At 39.3% G+C, this 27,243-nt stretch overlaps 1 protein-coding gene across 1 annotated transcript in view; it reads right to left on the bottom strand.

Moving 5' to 3' along the window:
• Positions 1 to 386: 386 nt before the first annotated feature.
• The window catches only part of LOC102306427 (guanine nucleotide-binding protein G(s) subunit alpha), a 37,487-nt gene continuing 10,630 nt past the window's right edge, over positions 387 to 27,243 (bottom strand). The window contains exons 4-12 of the mRNA XM_005929712.3: positions 26,843 to 26,962; positions 19,487 to 19,584; positions 7,033 to 7,087; positions 5,672 to 5,745; positions 5,488 to 5,546; positions 5,125 to 5,245; positions 4,133 to 4,263; positions 3,271 to 3,338; positions 387 to 2,648 (exon numbers count right to left, since the gene is read on the bottom strand). Of these exons, the coding sequence (XP_005929774.1) occupies positions 2,502 to 2,648; positions 3,271 to 3,338; positions 4,133 to 4,263; positions 5,125 to 5,245; positions 5,488 to 5,546; positions 5,672 to 5,745; positions 7,033 to 7,087; positions 19,487 to 19,584; positions 26,843 to 26,962 (873 nt within the window). The 3' untranslated portion in view covers positions 387 to 2,501. The remainder of the gene's footprint in view (positions 2,649 to 3,270; positions 3,339 to 4,132; positions 4,264 to 5,124; positions 5,246 to 5,487; positions 5,547 to 5,671; positions 5,746 to 7,032; positions 7,088 to 19,486; positions 19,585 to 26,842; positions 26,963 to 27,243) is intronic.

Genomic DNA, 27,243 nt, shown 5'->3' on the forward strand with positions numbered 1-27,243 from the left:
AACTGAAATCTCTGAGGAATCTTTTTCCAGCACCTTCTTCATGAAGAATTAAGACAGTTCTGAAGCCAAAGGAGGTCCAACCCAGTACAGGCAAGATGTACCTAATATAGTGGCTGGTGAGTGTATATGTGACTTTGTTTTTATTTTTTAATTTGTTATGCACTTTGTTCTTTCTCTATATGAATAAAACATGATATACTCTGAACAGTTACCACTTGTGGTAAAAAAAAAGAAAAGAAAATAAGGTTAATAAAATATGAACCCCCCCAATCATTAAGGACTGGATTCACTGCGTGGCTGAGGTGTTAGACAGCGACTGCTTCAGCTCGTGTAATGTTGATCTAATATACTGATTTCTAAGAACAAACCAAAGACTAAAACAACCGTTTCCTCTTGTTTGAGCAAAAAGAATTTGGTTTATGTAGAAACAAGCAATGTTTTGCAACTGGATATTTCCCTCCTCTCCAAAAGAGTTAAAGCTAAAAATAAAAAAAGAGAAATGAACACCCACCCCGCTGCACCCAGAATTGCCACCACCTGAAAATATTTGCAGGTTACGGACAGAAAGCAAAGGAAACCCGGGCGACAGCTCACAAGGGTGATGGGGAGGTAAGTGTACAGTACATATATATAAAATATAAAATCTGACATATTTTATATATATATTAAATTGTGTTAGGATTCAGTATCTTTCACTACACAGCATTAAAGTGGTGTGTCTTATCATCTTTTTTCCTTCATTTTTCTTTTTTCCAACGCTATCATATAAACCAGAGGAGAGTCAAAGCAAAACAAATGAATCAACGAACAAACAAATGTGGGAATAAAATGGAAACTAAGCAACAGACGAAAGGCCTCTGCCCGATCCGATGCCCGTTCCTCGTCCCCCTCCACCCCACAACCACCCTCCCCAGCGGGAGGGGTGAGCTAGCCCGGACGAGGTGGGACAGACCCGTCCAGCTGTACAGCGCAGTGAAACATAACTTACATATTAGCTCATTTTTACACGTACAGTCGTGATCAAGGCACAGGGATCTTCTACAAGTTTTTTTTTTTTTTTTCAATAAAGTTGTACAAAATAATACATTTTACAGTCTGTACAGGAATAATAGTCCAGCAGTAAAATAAAGACAGACATACTTAAAGCCAGGAAGGGAGGAGGTGGGAATGGGAGAAGTGAGAGAACAAGACGAAAGGTAAACGGTGTGGAGGTGGGTCATAGTGTGGACAAGGAGGCCTGTGAGTGCATGTGCACGGGTGTGTGTGTTAGTGTGTCCGTGTGTGCTGCCAGGTCAGAATGTCGCATCCAGCCCCGACGAGTCGTTTCTTCAACTTCGTACGTTCCTTTTGCGTCGTCATGCTTTCCTCGTTAAATAAAAATTCCACATATTCAATAGTTGTCAAATAGCAGCAGGAGCAAAGGGGGCGAGGATGTATATATTTTATATATGTGTGTATGTGTGTGTGTGTCTGTTGGAGGTTTAAATGGTGCACAAAGGCAGATCTTACACACACAGTGTACACCCACACACAACATGGGGTAAAAACTAACAAAAACTTAAAAGTTGAATTGCGTTATTACAGGAATATATAATATTTATATATTTATATATATATATACATATTTATATACACACATATATAAATATCTATATATATAGCTTGGATTTTTTGCACTGCATGAAGTTCACTGGTATGCATGAGTTTATGCATTGTATGATATTCATCTTGTTTATTTATTTTTCTTTTTTTCTGTTGTTGTTTTCTGCATCCCTCCTTGGTTGGATTCTTGAAGAGCCGTGTGGTCTTCTGTTAGAGTCACGCTCACGTCCGCAGGCAGCCATTAGTCAATTAGTCCATCTGTCCATCCCTGGGCACAAAACAGCCCTCCTCTGTATCATTTTGCCACCCTCGCTGTCCGCCGTTCTCTTCCTTCGTGTTCAGCACTAGGTGAATAAACTCGTCCCTCTCAGAAGGCATTATTCAATTTAGCCTCTGCCGACTTTGGAAAGCAGTAGAACTTGACTTTTGAAAGGCTCTGTGAGAGTGTATGCGTCTTACTGCGGTATTAAAACCTATCTGAGGTCGTCTCTCATATCTGTGTGTGTTTGTGTACCTGTGAGCATGTGTGTTCATTTAACTGAGAGAGAGCTAAAAGGAGAGTTCGCCTACACTCAGGGATTCCAGTCCTGACCCTCTTTCCTGGGTCAAAGTGTGGCTGAGTACAGCAGTCAGTCCAGGCTGATAGTTGATGATGTGGTGTATCTGTAACAACGTTTCCTTTGTTTTGAAAAGAGTCTTTCCGCTGTTCAGCTTTTCTGCAGTTGTGTTTATCGGGAGAAGCTGTATCGGAGTGGAGGGGAGGGCAAGGCGCTCAGTTGCTTGCTCAGATGTTAGGTGAAGTTGGTGGAAGTGGATGAGTGATTGGCTAACTGGTCGGGAGGGGGTGTTTAGCTAGGTATGATGATAGGTAGTTAAGTAAGATTGGACGCCGCTGCCAATCACAAGAGCTCGTACTGCCGTAGGTGCATCCTCTGTATGATGTCGCGACAGTCATTGAAGACGCGGCGGATGTTTTCTGTGTCGACCGCACAGGTGAAGTGGGGATAACAGTAATGCCGCCCGTCTCCGCTGGCTGTGCTGATCCTCTGAGAAAAGAGACACACAAAGACTAGTTGGTACTGACGATGCCCGCAGAGTAACGCTGATCTAAACTTGTCTACCACTTTTTATTATATAGAAGGGAGTATCTGTATATTATCGTTTCTATATTATCATGTATTTTTTTAATGTAACTATTGAGCTGTCATACATTCCTAATATCCAAAGTTAAAAAAAACCTTATGGGCAAAAATCAGAGAACACTTATATATGCAGTATACTCATTAAAATATAATTATTCTAACACCAAACTGAGGGAGAACTTTTTTCCAGTGGCAGGTATTATACTCACCCACTGATACACATGGATAGTTTGTGTACTCTGGTGTAGTGACAAAATCTACATCTCTGGGACATAAGCGGTCCATCAAATGCTCAAAAACACTGAAACTATGTTCAGCTCCTCCAGCAGTGCCAGAGTAGAGAGACTGAGTGGAGTTCAAGCCAATTTGGAAACCACATCCCATGTAAATCAGCCTCTAAAGGAATTTTGTCAGGAATATAACTCAAACCTCATATTAGTCTTTTATGTCATATAAAGAAAAGAAAAAAGGGAAACTAAAGTCAAAGAGGCAAAACAGGTTTTGCCTCTTTGACTTTTGTACACACCAGAAATTCATCCCGTATGAAGTACTTTGCCCTGGTAACACGGGGATCTTCACCTGGCTCTGGTATTGCTGTTGGAAGAAGAAATCTGGTCACATTCGAGTCACCTTCACGCTGCAGCATTAAATAGTCACACGGTGCAGCACTGTTACCACAGAATAAACCACATTAGAGTTAAACTGGTAAAAATGGCCAATACTTTACTTGATCTCAGGACCGTAACTACTGATTCTCACTGAGCGTGAGGAGAAAAACCTCAGCATGTTTACATATTAACATGTCAGTGCCCTGCGGGCGTTAGCATGTGTGACATTTCGATGGAGCACTCAGAACTCAAACTAACCAAGAGCTCCGGCCGTGAAGTCACACGGACACACGATCTAACTGGATAACAGGAGGCAGAGCCTTCAGTTATCAGGCTGCTTTGCTGTGGAACCAGCTCCCAGGGAGGACTGTATTAGGTGATCATGAACCATCCCTTTGTTATTCTGGCTTTGGCTCTGGTCGGTTTATATGCAACATCTGCACATCATAAAGTGTACTCTCCAGTTTTTTGTTCATGCTGTAGCCACGCTCCCGTTTTCTTTGTCATCTCTGGATTGTTTCCCCTCTTTGAGTCTCGGTCTGCTGGTGGTCTCTCTGGAGAAGTTCATAGTGAACTTTTGGATAATACAGCTTCTCCCTCTGATGTTGTACGCTCTCTAACTTGTTCCTTGAGATGAAAGTTGTTAACAGGAGCTATATAAATATTATTGTATTAAAGTGGACAGTTCTGGGGATGTTAGATCATCAGGGATAATGTTTGGGGGGGAAAAAAGACTGACAGCAAGATGAAGATGAGCAGATCTAAGAGCGCCAGCCTTACCATCATCAGGCGTAGTGTAGCGTGCAAACTCTGGGAAATACTCCTCAATTTTAGATTTTCCTGCCAAAACCTTCTCAGCAAGCAGGTCCTGTTTGTTCAGGAAGAGGATTACAGAAATGGTCCGTAGCCACCTGCGGAGGGAAGTGAGCAAGTTCAGACCAAGGTTAGTTTCAGACCCAAAACATGTGTTGCTGGAGAGTCACTGTTTTAAAAGTAGAAATTACATTTTAATAGACTTTGGCTGGAGAACACGGCAATAATTTACTCTCTGGAGTTCTGGGTTAAAAAGGTCTTAGAGCTTCTGCCATAAACAGCCCATATGGAGTCAAAGGCAGACATGGTGTCTGCTCAGAGCTTTGTCCCTCTACATATACACCCTGAATCAGAAATTTCACATTTTCTTGATTTTCAGAAGAATTTTTTAGTGCACCGTTCACGTAAACGTATCGAGCGCTTTGTTTAAATTTACTGTACTCATCTCTGAAAAGAAATGACTTCTCTTACCAAACTAGCAAAAGCAGCAGCCCCTCAGATGACAAACCTTCCCAGCTTGATTTGTGTTTTCATTTGCACAGCTAACAGAAAGCTCACATCATGTCTCATGTTCTTTTGATCCTATTTTATCTTTGTTTTTTCCCCCGTATTTCCCTGCTGTGTGCAAGATGGCTTGTAACTAGGCATTCCTCTCAACTCAAAGTAAAAGTTTTATTATTGTATTGTAGTATATGACTTTCTTTTAGCCCAAACAATGGAAAACTACCAGTCACAGTAATCATATACTTCGCTCTTAAGTTGCTCTTATGTCTGGAAAGCACCTTTTACATAAAGGGAGCTAGAAAGGGACCAAAGTGTCACAGCATTTAGTTTCTATAGTCTTTTTTAGCAACATTTCTTGGCTTTTATGACTCCCTTTTGTCTCCTCACCTTCAAACAAAAAAAAAGACAAAAACAGAAAAGAAAGAAATGTGTCCAAAGAAAAATTTGTCTCCGACCTGTTGTTCCAAATGTTCTTGAAAAGATTGAGGGCTTCCTGTAGTCTGTTAGTCTGATTATCTTCTCTGATCACCATGTTGTAGCTGCTACTCGCCACCACAAAGATGATAGCTGTCACATCTGCGGCACACAACACAGAGCAGGATTAATAAAACCACTATGAATAAAAATACCCAAAAACTCAAGATACACAACCTTGTTCTCAATTTGGACTTTAAATGAACGCACATGCTTCAATCCAGTTACGGATTCCTGAACACTACATATATATCTGCTTTAGTAACTTTATAAACCCAATGACATGAAAAAAGCAGCAAAGTGAGTGTTAGATACTTCAGAAATAATTCAGGATCATCTCCTACCATTAAAACACTGGATCCACTTTCGCCGTTCATCCCTCTGACCTCCAACGTCGAACATACTGAGACAGAAGAAGTTAAAAAGTTTTATATTTACACTTTTAAAACAGTATTAATCCTTTTATTTGACTTTTTTGCTTTCGCTCTATCGCACACATCGTGATAAATAAACATTGAGGTTGCTCACTGGAAATTAACTTTGTCTATTTGAAATCTTGTCTCGAAGATCCCAGATGTCAGTACTCTGCATCTTAGCAGGTCCTGGAAAAAAGAAAATAGGAGTAGGAGGGTTAAAGGAAGCACAAGTGGACAATGAAGCATAAAATGGCAGTAAATGGGCAAAAAGTCGACTTTCGCGAGGAAATAAAACAAATAAAGATAACTGATGCGTGCGTCTTGAAAGTCCATCTAGGGAACAGCATTTAAACTTAAATGCCGGGATGTGTGGCACAGTTCATATTATGCACTTATCCGTATTGATACACAATATAAATAAAATAATTTTAAAAAGAAGCTGTGCATATAGTCCATTTTCAATAAGACATACTGAATAATAACACCTAATAATGAATAGTGTTTGTAGATGAGTAGATTTTTTGTAAAAAACAGGTCAAAAACAATCAAATTCAAAGTTTTATCTGACTATCTAAATCAAATAAAAGCAGATAAATTCCACACTCATTTTACTTTTCATTTTTCTATATTCACTTTCCATTTCCCACGGCACTGTTCTTACTCGCTTCTACGCCAATTACAGCTGATTGTACATAAAAATCTAGAACGTATTCACCAACTATGATTTTAAAAACTGCCAGAAATGTGGTAATTATAATTTTCTGCAAACACAACGACACACATTTTCTATATGCAAACATGCCCTGTGCACGGCTCTGCTGCCCTCAGTGGTGATGCGTAATTACAATGCCGTCATGAAGGTCTCTTCATGCTTTCCACGTCCACACGGGTCGTTGGGACGTGAACTTCTCCATCTGCACACGCTCGTTTCACGTATGATATGACGTGTACTGCAGTTCACATCCTTTGTCTGGTTCCGGCTACACAGTTAAACACACTCACACTTTTTACTTCTTCTCGAGTTTCCCCAAGATTAAACTTTGACACGTCACAGAAGGGAAGGCACAGGTGCCTCCAAATAATATACACAGAGCATGAGTGTGTCATGATGGGAACCTGAAAATCTGCTTACAGGTTGTTATTGCAATATTATTTGAGTTTGGTGAATAAATGCAAATGTCTGACAGGCTTTGCTCTGGTGGTTCATCACCTTCAATCCTGTTTGTGTTATTACAGTGAACTAAAACTCAAAAAAATGAAAGCTACAAGAGAAAAAAACATTTTGATTAACTGGAATAGAAAACAAAAACTACTCTCCATTTTCGTTTTTGCTCAATTTGAACATTATAGAATATACTAAACACTGGTGAACATTTTTAAACAATAAAATAACAGAATATAACTGAAACTTACAAAACTAAATAAAAATGATAAAAACTGTTATAACTGGTGTTTGAGTGCTGACTGCCTCACCTGATCAGTGGGTGTGTAGTCGTTCTGCCTGACCACATCAATCCGGTCTAGGAAGCTGCAAAGACAACACAAAAGCTTTTAAATCTCAGCTGGAACTGTATAGAAAAAATATATATACAATTTTACAATAAAACGAATGTATTGCTTACTTTCACAGTAAATCAGTCCATTTTAACTAACCACGGTAATCTTCAAAATAAAACCTACTGAACTGTAAACGCAACTTAAAATCCTCCTTAACTCACCAACCTATCAGACTGGAAGAGTTTGGCTTCAAAAACGCACACAAACACAGGCCGAGCGCTGCTGCCGAGCACAGCAGTGAGAGCTCGGGAAACATGGAGGATATGAGTCCCTGAATGGCCACGAGGGGGCGAGTGTTTGAAATCGCAGCGAGATCAGAGGCAGCCAGTCTGAGTCACCGGCAGCCGTTTGCTCTGTCAGACTGAAGAAGCCTCGTCAATGGAGCCGCTGTAGTAGTACTTGCACAGAAGGAGAAGTGTGTGTGTGTGTGTGTGTGTGTGTGCGTGGGTGGGTATGCAGGCCTACAGCGCGTTCATATTTTGAAGAGCGCCTACCCAAATGCATGTTAATGGTCTGTGTGAACGGGTGTCTGCTTTCAAGGTGTGCGAGGCAGCCTGACGACTCTTTCGGCGTTGTCTGGACCACAGACACTTTTACACTAGTACCCGTCGTGTACATGCACACCAGCATTAATAAGATTGCCTAAATTTCACACAGGAAAAAAACAACAACTTCCCTATCATCTCCCTTCGAGCCACTGCACATGCATGTAAATAAAATGAAGGTGGAAAATTAAACTTCCAAGCTGTCCAGACAGGACTTTCAGATGTAAAGAGGTAAACATTATCAAAGAAGAGTTGCTCAGCTGTGGCATGGAAAGAGGAGTGAGCTGAATTCAGGCCAGTTATACCGAAAGGAATTTGGTGATTATCTTTAAGCAGCAGTGTCGCACTCGCCTGCACTGATCGAGCACAAGTGCTGCAGTTTTCCTACAGAAACTGAGCTGAAAACTTCACAATCGCAGCTTTAATATCATGCAAATGTTTCAATCACGGATTCTGCTCTCAAACTTAAACATTTGCATATTAAACTTTAGCCCTTCCTCGTGTGTGTTACCATGTTATATTAAACAACAAGATCTCAAGTAAATACTGAATGGACCTGAAATGCAGTACAAATAATTACAGGGTCTCCGACAGATATAGCTTGAAATGCAATGGGAGTCTTTCTGCAGAAAGAAACTTGAAAATTACCTCCATACAAATTGTTAAAATAAAACACCAAATACGCTAAATGTACTTTATTGTACCTTATTCTGATGCATTTCTACTCCACAAAATTCCGGAACAATATTTAAATATTAAAGCTTTCCCCTGAGCAGCATGTTTTAAGCAGGGATGAGGGTTATAGTGCAGTAGTGTTAAAGTGTAGCCACACAGTTAATGCTTGCTAATTTAAAAAAAATGAACAGACATGGCTTTGATGTGTTAAAGCACTGCTTGCAACTTCATCTAACCAATTTTATTTTAAATCTCTGCAAAGCTTCACCAACCAAAATGCTTTAAGTAATCCCTGACTGCTTGTTACAGAGTAGTTGCTAACATACTGCGTTCCCACTCTGTTCCTCGGCCCGCCCGGCTGTCTGCTTTGAATAATTGTCTACGCTCTATTCTTACAACTAGCAAGGCAAGACACTGGCCTGCAGCCGCCTCTCAGAGAACAGGTATGCAGCCCCCTCTGAGATAACTAGGAATGTTGCGGGCAGGGGTGAAATGTGACAGAAGGGCTGCAGGTAACACACTGAGAGGAACGGGGGGCTGCGTCTGCAGGCGCTACAGTGCTGGACAAACGGACAAAAAGACCCCTGAGCCAGGAAGGAGAGGGAGGAGAAAGGGTTCGCAGAGACAAAGAGCGGGCCATGCGCATTTCTCTGCACAAATGCGCACTGACACAGATATTCATGTAAAACACACAGAAAGACCATTAGGCAGTCAGCTGGTCTGGTACCAGCCGCTCTCTGCAGGGGCCAAGTGGCTCAGGTGCTCCCACACCTCAGCACCTTCGAGTCAAACTTCAGCCCATAACATTACATTATTAGTGAGCACCTCAACAACAAAACTTTCATTTTGGGTGAGGGTGAAAGCTACAGCTCTAATGATGAGAGTTAACATGCCTGCCCCAACATCTGCTGAGGCCAAAATCTTGTTTATCTACAGCTCCGGTCTGAGGCATCAACACGCCCAGGACAAACACACTGCTCAATTTTTAGCACTTCTCCCTATTAATAGGAGAAGTGCCAATAATAACCATGCCTACTAAGCTGAACTAAATAATAGTGGCTGCCCCAGTAACAGAGAGGTCTACGGTGTTATGTATATCCACAGGGTTATTCTGGGGTAGCAGACAGGGTGACTTAAACTCTGGAAATATACACAGGTCACTTGTCTGGTGGCTAAAAATGACCCAGTATTTACAAGAAAAGCTAAAATTCATTCTTCTGTTTTCTTTGGGTTTCTTTTCTTCTTCTTTTTTGCAGATACAATAAATGTAGGCCACGATTGTGGAAAAATGAAAAATAAATACTCTAGCATTTACATATTTTTAAAATGTCATATTTACTTCAATTCTTTATTTGGATTCATTGTTTTATTGCCACACAAACAACCCCGAAGGATATTTAAATATGCTTGTTCAAATTCATAAAATAAAAATCACATGTTTTATCAATTATATTTTAAAAAATAGACTTTTTTTTAAACAAAAGTTCAATTACCAAATTTCTTCTATATTATTGCTACAATAATTAAAGCCTATTGGACTGCTATGAAAACACCTTTTAACTGGATCTGCTTTGCACGTGTAATTTTGAACATGATGAAGTTGAAATTGTTTTAAATTATTGTTTTTGTTTTTTTCATGTGTTGAAAAACAAACAAACAAAAAAAAAACGTAACAGCAGCAGCGCACTGTCCCAACATAGCTGACAACACTCCCATAATGCATTTATCTTGTAAAAGTGGCAGTATTAGAACAAAGGATTACTCAGATTATGAGCTTTCATACGTCCTCATCTCTACTCAGTATTAGATTACTCTGACACACAACTGTGTCGTCCGGCCTGCAACCTTACAGCTGGTAAGGATAAAACAGAAACAGATCAAACGTAACAGGACGGAGCAGGTTTTTATGTTTTTAGGGAGCCAAATTTTCAGATCATAGTACTTTAATTTTAAATTACCTTCATATGAGAAACAGTTATGAAATGTCTCTTTTAAAAAAAAAAGAGAGAGAAAAAAAAGCCAGTATTTGATCAAAGAACACATTAACTGTGTTAACAGTTTAATAGTACCAGAGTAATAATTAAAGTATTTTAACCTGTATCAGGGTTTGTAGTATAACAAGATACAAACACACAGCATCTGGAAAACTTTGCCCCACCGCGTCCGAGCAGCTCCGCTGTGTGACAACACACACGCAGACACACACAAATCAGCGAGCAGGATTGCGTCCCTAAAAAGCGCCTCTTTCCACATCTCCTCAAATCTATTCATGTCCAAGCAAGTTTTCAGAAGTTCAACCACCATGTCTTTACACAAAAGTAAAAAATGAAGACGCTCAAAAACCTTTACAAGTACAGAAAATGCACATTCCTGAGAAGCTGATTAACAGGAAAACTGTAAAACAGGAAAACTGTGAAAACAAATGAAAAGATTATTAGCAGTTTACAAAAAAAGGATACATTTTAAAATTGTAAATTTAAGTATTAAATCCTTAAATATAGTTTAGTGTCAATTTTACTGACAATAATTTGGCCATTTATTAACACTTAAATTTGTTTTTTCAGATTTACAAAAAATGCAGTTTAGTATTTTTTTTTTTTACGTTAACAGGGCTTTAAATTGTGTCTTTATTGTTGCTGCAAATCTCACTGCAGACACTCAAACGTGTCACTTAAGGCGCCTGAAATCAATCTCAGCTGCACGAGAGAAAACTGAAGCTTTACAAGCCTCTGAAGCACCGAGCCCACTCAAAAAAATAAATACAAAAAAACCCAACAAGAAATGGTCTCGGTGCTTCCTCAAGGTGGAGGTAATAGGTAGGTGGGGGGAGGGGGACGGTGCAAGACTTGAGGGGGTTACCGCTTCTTTGTACGTTAGCGCTTCACACTGCGACGAGCTGACCAAACCGAAGGCTTCGCCAGCCGATCCTTAATCAAACACACACCACATCCAGAGAGAGAGGGAAGAAAGAGAGAGAAGGCTATGTCTGACATTACAGAGCTGCTCCAAAAATAGCTCCCTGGCGCCCTGGCCTCCAGCTTGGTTGTCATGGCGACAGAACCACAGGCGCTATAAATAGACAATCGGCTCCAAATCTTGTGCTGCTGGAGAGAGGCCAGAGAGAGGGAGAGACAGACAGAGAGAGGAGAGGGAAAAGAAGGGAAGAAAGGCAGAAGAAGGGGACAGAGAGGAACGGAGCGAGCAACAAAGAGACAGAGAGAAAGAAATTCAGGGAATGGAGTGGGTTAGAGGAAACAGAGGGAAAAGTGCGCGAGAGAAGAAAAGGACAAAAAAAGAAGGAAGACAATTAAAGAACTAACACACGAGGAAAACAGAGAAAAGTGAACAGATTATAAGAGTAGGAAAGGTAGGAGGAGACGAGAACAGAGTGAAAGAGAAAGACGAAAAGAGAACGAAAGAGAAGAATCAAAGATAAAAATAAAAAGAATGAACAGGATAGTGAAACATTAATAAAAGAATGGAAAGTTTAGAGGGAAAAAAGAACATAAAGAGAAAAGTAAAAGGAGAGCATAAAAACTTTAAAGAAACTGACAAAGATGGGAAAGAAACGTGACAAAAAATGAAATTAATTGATGAACAAATGATCAGAAATCAAAGAATAAAAGAAAGCAAAAAAAGAAACAAACAAGAGCATGAAGAAAACGTTTTAAAGCGAGACAAAGCCCAGAGAAAAGTCACGAAGAAACCTTAAATGAGGCATAAAAATGAAGAAAACCCCCCAAAGGACCAGAAAGGAAAATACAAATCCCGTACAGTAAAGTAAAAAAGAATACAAAACTGAATGAAAGAAAGAAAGACAACGACAAGAAGAAAAATAAAGGAAAAGTAACTAAGTAAACACGGGACATCTAAACAGCATTCAGAAAAATCACAAGACTGCGAGATTACAGCAGCAGCAGCAAAGTTTCCCACAGCCGCCCGTCTCCAAACACTTTTACACATTTAACATCTGCAGCTTGCACACACCTGGAAATTTCATTTAAACATCTTCAGGATAACAAACAGTGACACTGCCACCCCATCAAAACACAAAAAAAATCAGTTCGTCTTTGCCCCCATCCCTCATCTCCCCTCCCTCCTCCTTCAGGATGAGTCAGAGACTCAATCTCAGCCATTTTCTGTCCCTGCACAAACACCGCCACACATCACGGAGAGACAGAGAGAGGCGAGAGCAGAGGAAGGATGGGGGGAGAGAAGAGGAGTACGAGGGTGCCAAAGAAGTACTTTAGGGGGACTCTGGCACATTATCGCTGGGACAACGTTTCAAAGAATCCACAATTAATAAACACGGTGGTAACTCTCGGCCGGTATCACGGCCAGGCGGCACAAACGTAACGTCTCTGAGTGACTTCTCCTACAGTTACAAACACCCCCAATTTAAAAAAAAGACACTCCTAACATTTGAGAAGAAGAAAACCAAACAAAATATATAGCAGAGATTAAAAATCCACTACATCTGGTGTTGCAAATCTATGGCGTGGCGCTGTTTATATTATTTTATGCAAAATCCTGACGTTATTTTGCATTATAGATGGCGCAACTAATTTTTAACAAAGTAATAGAAAATTACTTTCCCCCTCCAAATACATTATTACTTTATCCACTTTAATATATGAACAAATGGAACATTAGCATTTCATTAGGGCTCATGTTTAAGATTCTATGTATTTTTTTTGTTAATAAAGTGTTGCATATGGAAGGAATGCTTCATAAAATAATGCATAAAAAAGTCTGTTTCGCAAGAGTCCTTCAAAATAAAAGCCTGTAAAAATAAAACACCTTCACTCCCAGCTTCAGGCCAGGTACTCCTCGTCATATTTTAACACAACGGGTACCTCTATACTGTCATTTAAAAATAAAAAAGCAGTCAGACAATAAGGAAACAGGAGACCTAAACAATATACAACATCAATATCGTTCTGGTTCAAGAGACTAAATGATTAATTTATCCAATTTTACGTTGTTCCGTGTTTACTAAGCCACATACCAGGAGCTGTGCACCGGCTACTATACCAGCAACTTGTCCTTGTCTGATTCCAGCAGTTTTTTTTTTTTTTTTTTTTTTTTACTTGACCTCAGTGTGTCGACATGGCTGAAAAGCTCAAACAATTATGCTTGCCTTACATGCTTGTGCATATCCTGGAAGAAGGTTCACGCTCTGCATCAAATCATTTTTATCAACCATTTAAAAAAAAGAAATAAAAGTCTGTCTGACAGCTTCAGCAAATGCTTAAAAAACATTTTCTTTCAAATTAGCTTTCATTTATATTTTTCACAGATTGAGAATAAAAGCAGCTACGTAATGTGTTCTCGTGAACTCAATTAACGTTATTTCACTTATTATCCGTTTCCTGACAGCTCCACTCCACACTGAAGGTGTGTGTAAGGAGGTGAGACAGGAAGAAAGAGGGTAGGTAAAGAAGAATGACGGTGTAAATGACAGCAGGGTCAGACAGATGAAACAAGACCCCTGCGGAGGAATTACATGAATAATGTACTTATTTTTGGATGTACAGTTTGTTACATGTTACAAAGTCAGGGAAGCAAATGTTTAAGTTCAGGCTGATGTTGCCTTAAAGTTAAAAGAATGATCTCCAGTCAATTTTTTCCTCTCGGTGTGAGGAACAGAGCTTACAGGAAAACAATCTTCATATGATCAGCAATGATCATAAACAAACACAAAATGATTCATGGTATTTTCAAAAAATCCACAAAAGGTGAAGACTGTGTAAAGCTTACAAAGGACTTGTGCTAAAGTATGTACAGCTTTGTTCACTGTTTCCAAATATGCAGTTGTCTCCAACTGGTCAGCAACATCTCATTATTGGCTTAGTTTTCCATAACTTCCTTTTGGCCACATGTTTGCATTATTTCTTTGTCTTTAGGCCACAAGTACAAGCGTCTTTCTACTTCTCATTTGAAGGAAGGGCTCAGATTTGGTGGCAATCTGCTTTTTAGAGATGGAGGAGACGATGCCTCTGCAGACAAAAAGCAAGCTGCCACTTAGCTTAGAAGCATATCTGTCTCTGTCCAAAGATGAAATCTGCTTACCACCCACACTAAAGTCTTACAAAACATGGAAAAAAGGTGTAACCTTTAGATGTTTCACTGAGATGACAAGAAGCTACAACTAAGGACATGACTTTAAAACAGTTAGTTGATCCTCCAATAAGCCATAATAATATCAAAAATAAAAATAAAATAAAAGAGGTGTATTATAAATAAATATTTGCAAAAATATGTGCAAGACTCGACATATTTAAAATCAGGTACTTATTCAACAATTAATTGTGATTTCTCTTAATTTGGTAAATTAATGAGGAAAAATCCTGAAATTTACAGAGGTTTAGGTGAAAAAATAAAATCTCTAGAAAAATGCGTGAAATTTATGATATTATTGAAAAAGTTTGGGAATATTTTTGAGCAATATGGCAGTATTTTCAAAAGATTAGCCATGCTGCACTTTTTACAATTGCATGTTGTCATACAATAAATACCACATAAATAAAAGAAACCACACAAATATTTAACCCTCTCTGAGTTAACAAGTATCTAACACTTAAACAAGTCTCTCTTTTTAATCCCTCTCTTTTTTATGGCATCTTGTTGAGTGTCCTGTAGCCACAGAGCCTCCTCCACACTGCCATACTACCTGGCCAGATTACCCAGCATGCCCTTAGGGAAAAAAAAATAAAGCAAACCTTATATTTCCTAAAGTTTATAAAATTGGGAACAGCAGTCAGATACGTTTCAACTTGATCTTTGATCCAATTAAATCTTTCTTAAAATAATAATATAATTTGCGCTCACCATACTGAAGCTTTGGACAGGTGATATTCCCCTTTCACAGAGGTTTTTAAAAATGCTTTACATTTCTTATGATGATAAGAAATGTAAGGGTTATTATAAAATAAACACTTATTGTTAACCTCAACTGCAAAAAAGACTATATTTGAATAGTCCATCTTATATTAGGAATGATGCTGCATGCCATTTGAAGTGGAAAGTCAGAATTCCACTAGATTTTCAGCTCAAACGCCCCCTCCAGTTGGACTTCCCACTCGGAAAGTCAGCGAAGTCACACCAACTCCAACTTTGGAATCCAACATGGCAGCAGCAGTAAAACTGTAGAAAGTGCAGTCTGTACTACCACTGTTGTGTATTTGTGACTCGCCAAATAAGGCCTACAAAACCTCTAACGTCCCACTTTGAAATGATGTGGAAACTCGGCAAAAATAAAAGCAACTTTTCTTTCTTTTAAACATCTGTTTCTTATAAATTTGTGTCTTAAATCTCAAAGAATTCCTCTTATTTTCTGGATATATGTACCATTTTTGTCTTGCAAATTTTACCACTGCAAGCCTGGATATTTGCAAGGTTAGGAATATTATACAAATAATATAAGAAACTTAGAATAATACCCCTGGCTGTACTATGCCCATAGATTTGTGATTTATGCATTTGTCTGACATGCAAAAGATCCCTGGTTCAAGACGAGCAGGAGACAAAAAACCCTCGGAGATTAGGTCAGGAAGGATAACCAGCATAAAAATCAGAAATCAAGTATGGGAAGCCATCCACTGTGGCATGCTGTTTGTTAGCAAGGGAGCGCCCAAAAGAAGCTTGGATTCGCCTTTGTTATGTGTATGAGGTAACAGAGTCTGTGAAGTGATGAGTAAAGCAATTTGAAAAAATAAATAAATAAAAATTAAGATTTTTTTCTCTTTTCCACTTATCTTGAAAATTCTTACACTTACAGCGACACTTACACACTGCTATACTGTATATGATGAGACAATAGAAACCTGACAAACCCTTCGCCTCAGCCCTGTTGGGCGGAGGGGGCAACGAGGCACTGAGCGGACTTTGCATTTGAACATCTTACAGTTAGAGTGCATCCTCAATGCATAGGGGAAAAACAGCAACAATAATGATGCATCACGGCGGAGCATGACGGAGCAAAAAGAGAACCGGTGAAGCTTCAGTGACTTCCTTCTAATCACACAGAGACAAAGCATCAGTGCCATGTCAACTTCTTCTTCCCTTTTTTTTTCCTGATTTTATCCCCCCCCCCTCCCCGATCATGACACGGGTCAGGTGATCTTTGCAAAGAGAGAGGCAGGAGGTGTACATGGTGGGCCTCACTTTTCCTGTGCTGATCCAGGGTTGACATTTTCATTTAATGCTAACAACCTTCATCAATAATGCTGAAGTTGTCTCTCTCTTCTAACACAGTCGCTCATTCTTTCTCCTTCTGCAGCCTGCCTGGGTTAAAAATAGCTCTCCCCTCTCTCTTTCTCTGCTTCTCCGTTTACATAAGCACACAGAGGGGGGAGGGGAGCACTTCCGGTCTGGCCACCCAGCCCAACATCTGATCCATCATAACACTGGGGCTGCTGGGTGTGGAGAAGAGGAGAGGAGAGGAGAAGAGAGGACAGAGGAGAGGAGAAGAGGGGGTTCCTGCAACAGAGGAAAGCCCTCATTCAATTTCAATCTCTCTTTTCGATCTTTTGTCATTTTCAATCGCTGTCTCTCCTCAGATGCGTGAAACGCCGCATGTGTTCAATCACACTTCTTACAGTGATGGTTTTTCATGATCATCTCACTGACAGCCTGTGCTGTCAGCCCACCCGCCTCCCACAAAACATAAGAGTGCCACACACACGCAACTGTGACTGCGACAAACAACTGTGGTCGCATTTGCAACATGGAAATGACATGCATACACACCCCCCCAATGACAACATACGCTAACAAAGACAGCGGTGTAAAGTAACTGAGTACACTCATCAAAAATACGGCACAAAGTACAACTTCACATGCAGTAGAACTTCTAATTCTACTTTTTGGAAATGTATACGGAATTCACTCCTCATTCATTTGATTGCTTGAGTTACTACAGTGAGATTTTATGTAAAACATGCCACACAGAGCTGAAGGTGGACCTGGTGGCATGTAGTCCCTACAGATTAACAGTAAATCCTGGGAGGCAAAGTCATTCATTAAGCGTTTCATCAAATAGTTGATTTAACTATTTGTAACATATCAAAAGTCTTACAATTTGAACATGAATTTGTGCAGTACAACTTTACTTTTTGCTTCACTCCTTCCTCTTTTGATCTAAACCCAAAGGTTAGAAACTCGATAACTAATTATATGTGAAGCAGTTTAAAAATAGTTCCCCCTTAACCGGCTGCTACAGTAAAATATGCCATTTGAATTCATGCATCACCGTTATATCTAGTCATTTATTGCATGCTATGACCATGCAATAAATGACGAATATAATGCTATGAGAGCTTTTATATTTGATACTTGCTTTAAACACACAACGACAAATGAAACAGTCAGCACACGTCCCATACTGACGCATGTGATCGTTTTGTGTCTTATAATGAAGCCTGACTGACCAAAGACCAAAGGGAAAGATAACATGCTTGGAACAGCAGAGGGAGAGTCAGGCGGCACGGGTTGGGGAAGTTCAAGCTAATGTTCCTCTAAATATGTTCCAAATTTCAATGCAGAAAACACAAAAAGATGTTCCAGGAAGATTAACCACACACACACACACTATCACCATCCAAAAGGTCTGCACTTTGTTTAGCAAAGACTAACCAGAAATCCACCTGACAGAAAAAAACAATTGCCAGCACATGGAAACGAAACCTTTTAACAGTCCAATTCACAACAGGAACATCTGTAACCAAGCACCATGGAAACTTTAGATTGGGTGAGCACAAATTTTAGTCAGAAAATGACCAAAATCGCAATTAATTGGTGCGACCAACACCGGCCATCTGTGATGCTTCTTTACACCTGTGCTAGCAGCTCTTTGAGGCTTTACGGAGGCATTGAGGTGCTCTAAGCTAAATGCTGACGCTATGACACTAGCATTTACCGTTTTTACTACCTTAGCTTAACATTTAAGCTAATATTTGCTAATTAGCACAAAATAGGAACAATAGTTGAACCAATGCAATGAACACATTTTTACTAATTATGCCACAGTTTGGCCTGACACATTAGTGGCTGCTTGAGGGAACTGTGACGTCAACACAGCACCATAGTCATAAATGTGGGCACAAGAAGTAGCAGTGTACTTTTCAATGATAAACACTTGAATATCAAGCCTTTGCCCACATGCGGCGCGTGCCTTCATTTTCAGTTTTTCACGTGCACAAAGTTATTGTCTGTAGGATTCAATATTTCTATAAAGTTTTCTATGTGCTGGGGTCTATTGCTACCTGTTGCTCTGGCATGCTCTCAACAGCACTCGTTACCATGTGGAAAATCCATGTTTTAATAAATAAGCTATGTCAACACGTGCATGGGTAAGTGTCAAAACTGAGAAGAAAATTTAAATGGTCATAATAGTATGCAAACAAAGCGATTGCTAAGTTTTAAGCAGGTTTTTTTTTTTTTGCAGAACATATAATCGCAGGCTTCAGGTTACAAAAGCTAGAAGGTGCATGGCAAACCAAAACGTCACCAAAGGACACTGCACACCAGCAGCTGTGATGCCATTTTTGGCATACACAAGCCACAACTGCAAGTATAGACTGCCTGCAACATTTCATACTGAAAGTGGCTTTAACCTTTATAGAAAGGTTTTAGTCCAAACTACAAAGGGAATCCCCTGGTGTCCCCACAAGGGAACTATCCACTGGGGACAACTAATGTGAGTCAGAGGTTTCATATTAACCAATTTAATGGTTGCTCAAATATTTCAGTCAATACTAAAGTGGTGGACCAACTAACAAAATACCAACACCATAACAAAGTCCACAAATCCTTTAAAAAAAAAAAAGAAAAGAAAAGAAAAAAGAGACAACACATCATTATTTCCAGCCTAAAGAAATGATCTACAAACTACTAAAATAAACTAGCCAAAATAAATACACTTGACAAAGTAGCACTGCATTCATTATCACCATTTATCTTCACACATTGAGCTCACATAAACCACAGGGAAACAACCCAAACTCCCCCCCAGAGCACACATTAAATGGTTTATATGTCTCACCTTTGAGTGTCAAAACCCGAAGAAGGAAGTTCTTAGAAATGTGCCCGTGTTTAACTGCTAGTGTACGTACAGAGGTGAAAATAGTATAAGAAAAGCAAAGACTCACTATTGTGCGCAGTCGATGAGTTGATATTCGTTGGACCTTTCCCAGCATGCCCGCACACCTTCGTCCTGCCAGAGGATCTTTGCGTGGTCATAAAACTCCTGAAAAGACAAAAGCTTGTTTGGATCAGCAACACATCTGAGATCTGCGGCTTTCTGCGACTGGAAACAGGGTAACTGATTGTAAAAACAAGATTTACCACCTTATGGTTGTTAACCTCCACCAACACCTGAAGTTGCATTAATTAATTTCAATTACGATTTACAATAAATCAAATCTCCCTCCCTATAGTCATGCGTCACATATCCACAAGGTTTCTGGGAATGCACGGGTGTGGTTGGAGAAGTGCACGCCCAGATTTCGGCAGCTGTGTGGAGAAACTACAGCCAGACATCATTATTATCAAATGAGACAAAATATTTCTGATGTCCTGATTTTTAAATAACTGCAACGTGATCTAATTTGCAGAGACGCTTATCTCCAACTTTTCCCCATTTTTGTTCACTGTGAGGCGAGGGGACCATGAAGGGCGCCGTAGAGCCAGTAAAGTAGAGCCAGTAAAAGTTAAGACTTCATACCGTTTTAGCAATTCAGCTTACATCTGTCAACTTATGTTACCCAGTTACAATTGGCTAAATCACCCAGTGTTGTATGTCAGATGTTTCTTTGTGCTGGAAGTGATAAACTCCTGGTATGTATGTTCCTCACTTTCTCTCTCTCAACGGCGCATGTTTTTGGATTTTTGGGGGCCATTTGTCCCACGCATTATGCATTACAGATGTTGGATATCATGAACTTACAGGGCCTTTCACACAGGAAGCAACATGTGCTGTGTTGACCTCCAAAAGTTGAGCAAACAGTCCAAAATATGTGCTAAGCTAGCCTTAACACATAATTGTTTGCAACCACATGTAGCGTATACACGTTCTATTCATCACACAAATGTTCACTTCAATTCAGTTCAGTTATATTTATATACCGGAAAATCATAACAACCGCTGCCTCAAGGCGCTTTATACTGTAAGGTAAAGACCCTACAATAATAAAGGGAAAGCAGTTAAAGTTGGTCAAATGTGACTAACACTTACTGCTGTTGCATTTAGTCAGCTTTTGCAGGACATTCTGATGTCACAGTGAAGTTTACCTTTGACCTTTTAAATATAAAATGCCATCGCATAATTATTTTATTGGATTAAGCATTTGTTTATATTTCCTGTGATGTCACTGTGACCCTGATCACTATAGTGTAATCAGTTTAACCGAGTTCGGTTTCATGAAATCGCCTGAAAAGTGTTCAAGAAATGTAGCGTTTACAAGGCGGGATACAGAAGGACCGACAAACTAATGATCTGCTCCTAATATTAGTGACTAGTTATACATGAAAAAGTTGAGTGTGATCTTGGACAGGCCTGTGTCCCTTTCTTACAGCTGTATTTTTCATCTGGTTCTCGATGGCTGAAACCGTTTAAGGACAGCCGAGGGGGGCAGTGATACACCCCAGCTTAGTTTGGAGTTAAAGGCCGGCTCGCCGAGGAGCAGCAGATGAGCAAACTGATATAAGCAGGAAACAGAGCAGTTCACAGAGTTCATGTAGAAACGGAGAGCTTTGTACCGACACAAGGCTAGACTGTCACTACGCAGGGGCCTATCTTCACTGTGATCTAGAATTGTCACATACAATAGAGACAGGCACAAATAAGCCATTATGAGACATAGAGTTAAACTGTATACTATTAAAAAAAAATCAGGAAGGATTAAGTAGGATAATGGAATGAGTAGAAGTCATGGGTTATCAGCTGAGCCTTTCACTTTAGAGAAGTGGCCTTTTGGGTAATTTGTACGTTCTGTATATGAGTGGCAATCTATTGTTAGTGTGTGGAAAGTAACATAGACAAAGTTACTGAAAAATCGCCATAAAAGTGTTACCAGCTTCAGTGTAATTGTTAACCAAATGCTGGGCACTGTGTTTTCCACCTATCACTGCAGAGTTGGTCCGACAAGTAAAGACTAGTTAAAGGCTATGAGCTGGGCTAGAATCAAAACACTCTGAGAGATATAACTTGCTATGTAGCAAGTCCAGTATAGCTAGGCTTCATCTACATTAGCTGGGGAGGGTGGGTAACTAGCTCTCTTTGTTAACCCATTCTTTTTTTAGGCTCTGGGCACGCTCATGTAAAAAGGGGGCATTTGATGTATCCCTTGACTATTCCTACAAACAGAATTTAGAGACTGAATGTCGCCTACTTCTGACAGAGGGATGGGTAATTAAGATACATACAGGATATAAGAAATTAAACAAAAATGCAACAAATAAAGAGGGCATGGGTTTTTTTTTTTTAAATTATGGTACGCTATCAGAAGCTGCTGTGTGTTTCTAACTTGATGACTACAAAAGGTGCAAAGTGTGAAACTATAAAACATATTATAGGCTACTCAGTACATTCACGTGACCTAATGCACAAGTTGTAGAAATAAGTTTAATTCGTCACCAGATCAAAGGCTAAAAACACAATTAGCTGCAGTTCGCAGAGTATAAAACAAACTTGGGAAAGGTTGGCAGCACAGGGCCTTTTGCATGTTCGCATGTTCCCAACGGGTCTGCTTCCTAAAGGTATGGATCAACAGGTTACATGTATAAAACACATTCCTTCTGCAGAAAATCTTTATCGCTCTTAGAGCACGCTCTAAACACGGTGATTCTGAAACGACTGTGGTGATCTAGCTAAGTTCAATTAGCGCACAAAACTTTGGCTTTCAGCTCGGCATTCCACAGAAACCCACTAATCTTGCTTCATAGTACACTCATCTGAAAAGTTAACCCTGGGAACTTTTTATCTTCTGACATCTTGCACAAAGTGAGATTTTGCACATGACATAAATGTTTGGCATTAAGGTGCTGTCACACTTTTTCAAAAGGCACTGCTCAACTCAGGAAACAGTTGTTACTTAACAGAAGAACTAACTGGTCATGTATCCGCCACTGCAGTTTTTAGAATTTATTTTATTTTACGCATGTGGATTTTAACTTTAACGTTTCGCTGTATCCGATTGACTGATCGTCCCCAAAGTGCATGCATACAGGTGAACTGTATGCACTTACTTGTTGTCTTTACACACACAGTCTTATTCATTATTGTTATTTTAATTTATCCCTGTAGACTGTGGGAAGAGCTCAGAGCAACGTTTTGGACGTGCTGGAATTCAGAAGGTCTAATGATCGTGACAATGACATTAACTTCCTTCTGAACCAACTTAGAAAAACTGAATGTAATGACGTAAAAACAAGTGAGACTGTAATTGCATCCTGGATTTAAGGGCTTTGAATTTATAGTTTAGGATAGCTAAAAGCTGTGTCAGCTGGGAAACGCTCTAATGCTCCTCCAACCCTAAACTGGATAAACGGTTAAGAAAATAGAAGCAGATGAACATTTTTCAGAATAAATGATCAATCGAAAGCAATAAGCACCATTTGAAATAAATTGCAGCAAAGAAAAAAAAGTGCACACAAAAACTTTTTATAAATATTGCTAAATATAATTTAGTTTAATAATTTGTTTACCCTGCCAAAAAACAAAAACCCAACAACTACAAAGGATGTAATTTGTTATCATGATCAGCTCAACTACAAAAAGAAAAGGCCAAAAGAATCTAATAATTAAAATAACATAAAAAAGTGGGAAAGTTTAAATCTGGGTGAAATCTGTATCCATTGGTTGTTTTGTCAGACCAGCTTGTAAATCAGCTAAAAATGTTGGCTTTAAGAAGAAAAGAAGTGTTTCAGTTAGGAGTAACAACTAACTCACTTATTCTCTTTTTTAACTTTATTTTGTTAAGTAATACAGTAACCAGTAATATGTAAATATGGCTTTACAAATAAATTTGTTATTTTATTACCAGTTTCTTTCCCTTACAGTTTATGCAGGACTGTAAACTTCCTGCTGTATAAAAAGCTACAATAGCTATGCAAAGTTTTCATGTTAAGAACTGGAGCTTGCTTATAGACCCAATCTGAGATGCTGTGCTGCAGTTATCATTTCATTATATTTAAAAGGGTTTCTACAGAATTAGAATTAAAGTATCATTTATATGTTTTAGTAGTGGATGTGTTTATTAAGGCAGGGGTGTCTGTGTGAATGACTAAGTCTTTTATTTTTATATATTATTTTTAATTGCAAATCAATACACTTAGACAATGAAAAATGATAAGAGCATAAAATAAAACACAGATAAATCTTTATGCCAAATCCACAGATGACCTTTATTTATTTCCCATCCTTTTTTGATGCATCTCGGCCTTATTTACTTTTTCATGGTCACTTTCATTTAAAGACTTCCTGCATATTTGTTACTGTAAAACGAAAGTGAAGGGGTTGGTGAATTTGTAAACACACACACCCCACCTGTCTGTCCTGAAAGAGGGATCACTCCTTTGCTCCTCTCCCTGAACGTTCCTTTTCTTTTTACCATCGAAAGGCTTTTAAGGATAGGGTATGCTGTGTGCTGCAAACAGCTGAGCACAGGTATGCAAAAACCAGTCTACAAAGACTAAGTTAGTACAAAAGTTTTTCTTTTAAAAAAGAAAAAAAAGTTCAGTGCTTAATGTTTACAAAGAAAAAGTAATTTTAGTGAATAATAATTATGAGGATTGTTGATTAGACATAAAGCTTCAAGGGGAAATTCACAAAAAGCCTGTGGATATTCAACACAAGCCCTATGCTTATTGTCTGTCTACAGTGAAAGGCAGCGTCAACCAGTCAAACTGGTTTCCAGTAGACCCTAAGGCCAGGCAAGGGGGAGTGGGAAGAGGAGGCAGCTGAGGAGGAGCCGACCCCATCATTTCTCTTTCCTTAACAAACGCGTTCAGATGGACAAACTGTTCAATTTTTGATGCTCTTTAAACACTGCTTTAAATAACCAGCTATCACAGTGAACTTTTCAAAAATCACAGCAGTACTTCACTAACAGCACTGCCTTCACGTTTGGATTTACTGTAATCCTCAACACCCTAAAATTTAAAAAAAAAAAAAAAAAAAGAGTTCTGGTTTTTCCCTCCTGCAGTGGAAGTCTAGTGACGGACGGACAGCCCGAGGGAAGGGTCAGCTCGAGATAGGCCCACATAATAAATTTGCCATGACGTAACAGAGACAATATCAGGAGACTTCCTTTTGCTTACACACAAATACGCTCACTCTTTACTGGAAACTCAGCTGTAAACGACAAATGTACAAGACAAATGTACACGAAAGGAGCAACCAGTTTAAACACTAAGGCCACCATGCTGGAAAAACACAGACTCTGTGTTCTTTTCACTCTATGTAACCGCTCCCCTGTTAGACAACAACTGAGTAATGCTGCACTCAGGAGTTTCATTTATTTTCTGCTTATAGAGGTTTACTCATCAGTTAATTTGACCTATATACAATAAACATAGAAAGTATAAGATCACAAAAAAGAAAAGCTGCAAACTCACATTTGGGAAACTAAAGTTAGGGATTTTTTTCTCCCGTTTATCAGAAACTATCACTATTAAAGACCCGGTTGTTTGAATCCCTGCTTTAACAGTGATTGTCAGCTTCTCACAGATGGCGTCCCAAACGCAAAGGACGTGTTTTTCACTGTGTGTGGTTGCATGATCATAATCTTATTGTCAGATTTGTGGATAGTTATAGGGCCAAAACAAAATATTCATTCACTTTAAACATGCATTTACTGAATGTGCTAAAAACAAAAACAAAAAAAACAACAACACTTTTTTTGAATGTATGATTTCCTTAAATTTTAAATTAGTACATAATTTAAATGAAAAACAACCAGATAAATGAAGAAAGGGAGATGGATGCAGGGCAGGACACAGGCTGATCTGGTGTAGAGATAATGGTGTGTTTTTCAGTATTAGCGCACCTTCATACACTAACCCACCTCAGGAAACCGGTCGTTCCATCATCTCAGCAGACAAATCAGAGTAGCATACATACATAATTCCACCATGTGAATAGGAGCCGTCAGTTCGGCATACAGACGACAAAAGGTCTGTATGCCAAACTGTAAATTGGCAAGTCAGGGTGTCATAAAGTGTATGCTGATTTGAGAACGTATGCTGACTGGACAGAACACCGGCATCGCAGCGACGCACAGAGAAACGGAGGGCCAACATCTCCTGACCCCTCTGTCCCCAAAAGTGGACCAGGTGAGAGACCACCTCATCCATAGCTGCAACAAACTGTTCCCAACATAAGCTCATCTATTGAAACATTTTCAACTTTTGCTTCTTCTGCATGATCTTGGCTCTAGCTAAGCTAAAGTAAGCGATTGGGCTTTTAGGGTGGAGGAAACACATTCAACATCTGATTCGCTATAGTAAAAATGCAAAAAAGTAATCAATGTGCCAGATTCAATTAAAGATCAATGTAATTTAAAAAAAAAATATTTTTTTAAAATATCATTGGATGCAAAATTGTAATTGAAATTAAAATTTAATTAACTGCCCACTGTTAGATAGTTAACAAAAAAAAGCTTGAATTTTGCGGCCATTGTGTACTTACTGAAATATTGGAGATTGTTCAGTAGCGAAACACAAATTTAAAGCCAGAATACTTCACACACAAACTGATTCTGTGGCCGCAGATTTCAACCCCAAGGGGCGTCCAGTGAAGGGTGAACATTACTTTGTAAAATATGATTGATCAACTAATCTGGAACACCAGTCTTAATAACAGAAAGACATGAGCAAATAAATCAATGAATCAATCTCCAGATCAGTGGTGGGACCTTCATCGACTTCCTCCCAGGCCGCTGGGAGCAGACTGGTCTACGCGTTTATGGAAGACATGTCCCTCTGGACACATTTAGGTTTATTACAGACAATTAGAGTTAATCGGCGGTGTGGTACTCTCAGGTGAGAGGCTCATTCAATTGACAACCTCCCAAGCGGAAGCACACTTGCTAATTACTGAATCACCACGCAAACACACCAGGCGGACTCATACAGGCTGTCGCGTGATACCTTACTCACCTCTAGCACAACTAGCCAGAACACCTGTAAGATTCAGCAGGTTAGTAATGAGAATTTGACACATTTACACCTGTTAGTGGAAAATAGCAGGAGCGTTTTTACAACAAAAAACACCCACTGTGGAAAAAGAGGTTTGATTTATTAACTTGCAGCAGCTTTGTTTAAAACCAAATTGCTCTTCAAAAATTGTGCTGTTCAATTTTGTTTTATTGTCTGATCACATGTTTCATTGTGTCACGACATTCATTATTTTCTTTACACACAGATCAAGAGGTTCGAATGAAAGCAGAAGGAAAAAAACTGCATTTAAAAGTCAGAGATCTGAGATGAAGTACAGTTGAACTTACTGTAGGAAAATCAAAATCCTTCTGGTTTACTAGGTTCAGGACATAATCAATCCGAGACTGGTTCTCAGGACAGGCTAACTGGCAAGGAGGTGTGAGCGTATTCATGGCCGCCACAATCGTCTGTATGAAAAGAACACACAAACACAAAAAGCCTCATTCATTAATATTATTCATAAATGTGTTTACACTGCCTCAAAACGGCTTTAGATACAAATTTTCATCATCTTAGCCCCTCAGTCACCCACGCCTAGAGGCTGTTTAGCCATCGCCAACAACCACCACCTGCTAGTGATAAATCTGTATTCCCCATGTGGTTGGAGGTATTCGAGACTGCACCGCAAGCCTCCATCTGATTGCTTTGGTCGCTAGCAGGTTGCTTCTGCACTTTTTGAAATTTCTCC

This window comes from Haplochromis burtoni, unplaced genomic scaffold (assembly GCF_018398535.1).
Source record: "Haplochromis burtoni strain Fernald_Lab_line unplaced genomic scaffold, NCSU_Asbu1 Contig_125, whole genome shotgun sequence".
NCBI classification, from domain to species: Eukaryota; Metazoa; Chordata; class Actinopteri; order Cichliformes; family Cichlidae; genus Haplochromis; species Haplochromis burtoni.